Source organism: Atta cephalotes (genome assembly GCF_000143395.1).
Source record: "Atta cephalotes unplaced genomic scaffold scaffold00057, whole genome shotgun sequence".
NCBI lineage: Eukaryota > Metazoa > Arthropoda > Insecta > Hymenoptera > Formicidae > Atta > Atta cephalotes.
This window is the reverse complement of record NW_012130121.1, coordinates 394385-399384: the sequence shown is the minus strand read 5'-3', so window position 1 is coordinate 399384 and position 5000 is coordinate 394385. Positions and strand designations below refer to the sequence as shown.

At 40.9% G+C, this 5000-nt stretch overlaps 1 protein-coding gene across 1 annotated transcript in view; it reads right to left on the bottom strand.

Moving 5' to 3' along the window:
- LOC105623399 overlaps positions 1-3708 on the bottom strand; it is a 92837-nt gene extending 89129 nt beyond the window's left edge. Inside the window, exon 1 of the mRNA XM_012204792.1 lies at positions 2230-3708. Within this exon, the coding sequence (XP_012060182.1) occupies positions 2230-3511 (1282 nt within the window). The 5' untranslated portion in view covers positions 3512-3708. The remainder of the gene's footprint in view (positions 1-2229) is intronic.
- Between the last annotated feature and the right edge of the window lie 1292 nt (positions 3709-5000).

Genomic DNA, 5000 nt, shown 5'->3' with positions numbered 1-5000 from the left:
TACCGATATCACGACACAGCGATGCAGCTGTATCGGTTCCATTCTCCGGAGTAGATCGGAACGCTGCTTATCGAATAGACTTCGGGACAAATATCGATTGCAGCAACGGCAGTCGACCCCAAATCGACTGCTCGACAGTCACGCTGATTTTGTGGAATTTTTTTTCAGATGAAATTTCGCCTGAATGGAGTGTCGAAACACGCAATCAAAGTGTCTCTCAAACAAATTTCGTGAATGGCATACCTGATGTATATAAATAGCATCGTTTAAAAAATTCAACACGGTTCAAGGGTAACATTCGATTATACATTATATATTCATCAATTATAGGCGGCACGTTCGCGTATGACAGGATTATCGGATTAAAAATCTACAACTGCGTCGAGAGTCGCAGATTTTATAATCGAATCAGATTAAATCGACATTTGAACGATAAAGAGAAAAAACATTTGAAACGTTTCTTCCTATATATCATATCTTCATATATTTACATATATTGCGTACATCGTCCATTAAATTACTATAAACAAAAAAGTTAAAAAAAAGATAAAAGGATATGTCTAAAAGAAAATATTGCGTTATATTTAAAACATTTTATAATTATACTAAATGACAGTAATCTAAATTTTAATTTTTTAAATCATAGCACAATATACTGAGATATAATTTACTTGTCAAAATAATTTAGCTTTTTTTAAATAGTTAGCAACAATATATGCTTTAATGATGAATATATATAAATATTAAAAAAACGATAATGGTGATCTTTTTTATTGTGTTATACTTTATTATGCGTGAGAAAGACATGATTTTATTTAAAATATCTTAAGCAAAATATACATCAATATTTATTATTAGCTGTTCAAAAAAGATATGTAGAGAGATGTTAGTTCGAGATTGAAATAAATTCGTTAATTCGATAACGTCGCGTAATCGACATGTACATACGCACGTTGAAAATAAACCCGTCAGACAACTTTAATTAGTAATACAACTCTAATGCCAATCAAGATTTGATTCAAACTTTGTAACAAGCTTTGCTGTTACATAAAACTTCGACTTCTATTGATATAACATTTTCTCAAAGTCTATAAATTTAATCAATTACTAATTATTATTATTAATTTAATATTAGTTATAATTTAAATATAAGTTGAATTAACAAATATTATTAACAAATATTATTAACAAATATTACTTAACATGAATTAACGTTAACAAATATTACTTAAAAAAAATATTATTAAAAAAAATATTACTGAAAAAAGTTAACAAATATTAACAATGAATTAACGTAATTTAATTCAATCTACTTTAGAACACGTTGCTCATTTGCTGCAACAACGACATAACTTAATAAAATTAAAAATGATATTATGAGACATATTTAAGGGACACCGCGCCGATGACCGTGACTTCGACATATGTTGATGAGTGATCTCCAACAGGTTTTAGATGGCCGTCATCCTTCGTTAAAAAGTTATTAACAAAAAAAGTTAAGTAATGACAGCTTATTTCTGTTACAGATAATATCAAAAACTACTTTATATCTTCCCTATTAAAAGTAAGGGAGTATTCGATTTTTCACGCGAAAGGAGGTCCATCCTACAAATCAGATAAGTGTTGGATCAGGTCAAGATTAAATCGGGATGCAGAGGGAGGAGCGTAATGTTCTTTCTAACAAAAGTATTTGGAATAGAACAATTATTTCGTGTAGAAAGCATACGCTTGAGCGAGGGAGGAGCTCCGCTCTCTAGACAGAAGGGAGATGGGGTGGACCTTGCTTCGTGTAGAAAATCCAATGTCTCTTAATAGGAGAAATATAGAACAGTTTTTAATATTGTAGCATAAGTAACTTGTTATTTCTTAAACTTTTTTGTTAATAACTTTTTAACAAAGGACGATTACTATCTAAAACTTGTTGGAGATTACTTAGGGTCATAACGTTGACAATATTTGTCAAGGTCATCAGCGCGATGTTGTCTTCAAAGCTCATAATTATACCTAACATACTTTTATTTTTTTACAATCAATTATCGAAATTGCTAATTTTAAAATTGATTACAAAATTTTAATTCAAAACATTTAAATTCATTTTCTAGAGAACTTTATTTTTTGAGTTATGTCATTATGTTGTAGAAAATAAACGATTATTTGAACACTTTAAATGGTTTACCATTCATTTGTTAACTATAATCATTGAGTGATAGCATGTGAAAGAGTACTCACTGTAATTGGAACGCTCGTCGTTGGTTCCGTTCACCGTACTGTCCGGCAGGATCTGCAGATATCGATGCTTGATATACAGTCGTATCTTCCTTAAGGGTCCACTGATGTGGGAGAGATTAGCCGATCTCTCGGCCCGAGTGCCCGCGTCGCCGATTAAATCAATCGACCTTGCATTCACTGCACCGATAATCCCAATTCCCAAGACACTTAAACCATTCGCGATCGGTCTCGCACTGATTCGACGCACATTGGATGGACCGAGCGATCCATACCGTCCGAATGCGATGAGGAAGAAGAGGAAGATCAGTTGCAGGAACGAGTAAACGCGACACGCGCGCCTAATTTGCTTCCTGCTTGCGGAGTTCTGCCCAATTCTCTTATTCCGCACGTCTTCGCGTCGTTCCGAACAGTCCAATCGTCCGTTTTCATCCTTCCGCGTGATGTCATTACCAAATTCCTCCCAGAAAAACTCTTCGTTGAAGTTTTTAAAATTGTTCTCGGTTTCGTCCTTCGCATGAGTACGCGAGTGGTGACTAGAGAGAAGAGGATTTCCTCCTGTGGTTCGTGTCCCTTCCGAGTGATCGGATAGATTCGTCTCGAGAGTCTTATTCCTGTAGAATGACGGCCGCGACCTCGTCCGGGATCGATCCCGGAGACTTCGACGCCTCGCGATCGAGCTTCCATTTGCGTTTACTATTGCAAGCCGATGTGGTTTCGCCTCGTCGCGTAGCCGCGATTCCACCGTCTCGTTGCTTGCGTTCTTCCGCGAGTTCCACGTGACCGAGAAACGCTCGTCCTTGGCGACATCTTCGACCGTTCGCGGAAATTCTCTCGACACGCAACATGTTTCGAAGTATCCGTCTTTGTTTTCGTTTCCTTTTTCTCTTGTTGCTTCTCGTCGTCGATGTGACGACTGCGTAAGCACGCGGCTCTTTGCCAGGAAGTCACGTTCGCCTAGGATCGTTTCCTCTTTGTCACCAATTCTCGGAACTCTCGTGAGTGAGCTTTCACTGTGATTAGGCGGTGGATTTCCACGTCTGCAGTTTATCAGCTCCGCTTTTCTCACGCAGTTTTCAGTCTTTTGCCGTCGATCTTTCGGGGATTCTTTTCTTTGCGATTCGTTCGACCTATTATCGTCGATCTTCTCGGGCAAATGTACGCAATCGGTTTGGCATTCATTATTCGGGAAAGTGGACACATGAATCGATGTCGCAGTCGGGCAGTCGGCACGGGAATCACAGTGCAGCACCCTATGCCCGCCCGTGTCGATCTCAGCGGGCATGACGGTCTCATCCGACGCTTCTTCTTTTGCCCTCCTCTCTCTTGGCACAACCGTTTCCTGCGTTAGTACAGTCGTCCCCTGTGGGTTTATTATAAATTGTCGCGATCTCGCTCGTTTCCTCCTCACGATTTCAATTCCTACTTCTCGCCGTTTCAAATGGCCTCGAGGAACGTCGGTCGATTCGAACCACGATTGTCGGTGCGGTATCGATGAAGGCCGCGCGCCTTGCCAGTTGGCATTACAGCCGACTTCTAGTCACTTCCGTCTCCGAAGAGGGTGCCTCGAAACAACGTGGGCCGCTGGGAATGAGGGATGCGGCTGCCAGTCCGTTACCATCCATACACCGTTATTGCGTTTTCGATTCTCTCGCATTCTTGCTGCTGTCGGTCGTACGAGTATTCAATGTTTGCGCGCGCTCTGACAGACTCGCAGTTTCTATCTGTTGGATCAGCTGATCGCCGGGTTCAGGAATAACGATTCGCAGTAGACGGGAAACGACGGAATCGGTTTGCGAGACGACATTAGGTCAACGGTGAATCTCGCGAGTCCTACGATAGAAATTATATTTCTTGTATCGCCAAGGATACTCGATACACTGCGAATGATCCTGGCAATAAATTGACGGTGAGATCCTATTTAAATCCTATTTAAATGATTTTCGTGATATAATTAATCGATTATTTTCGTGACTACACTCGGTCCTTTCTTTCTTTTTCTTTCACTCTTTTTCTCTTTATGAGATTTATTAATCGGCGAAGTCTAACATGCATTAATTAAATATTTTGCGCCATTTCTCGTTTCCTTCTTTTCTATTACTTCTTTCTAGATCTCGCATACGTTTCGTAATCGTTACGCTCAGAAGAATCCTCTCGCGAAAGATCGACACGAACAGATCTCCACGTAACGCACTATCACTACTTCACTACTAGTTATCATTATCCGAAGAAGAAACATTGGGCCCTTCCTTGATCGACGTCTACAATATGATACCTCTATTACAAGCTTTCGCGAATTGGCGCGATAAAAAGTCAAAGGCGAGAAAGATCGGAATTAAGAGATAAAATCGAATTATCGCGTCGCGAGCGATAGACATGTACCTCGTGCTCCAAGAAAACGTTTCAAAGTATACTATAGAAATTTTACTACAGAGTCGTTTACTACCGATTGCTACCGATTTTTTCAGTTCGAGGGTAGACACAGCGAGATCGTTCGCTAAATCGCCGCGACGAAGATGGGACCAGACCGAGCTATGCGATATCGGTCAGGACTTGCGTATGCACGGAATTGTCACGGGGGGGTTCGCGGCCACGCGCGGGGTTATCTCGCAGGGTCGTCGGATGGTGCCGGTGCGACGTCCGAGAAACTACTGAACGAGTGCCGCAGTTCTCTTCCCCGACTCGCCGGGTTCGGGCACGCTCCTCGGTTCGCTCTCGTAGAGAGACCGAACCGGCGCAGCGGCGGCGGTGGCGGCGGCGGCGGCGGCGGCGGC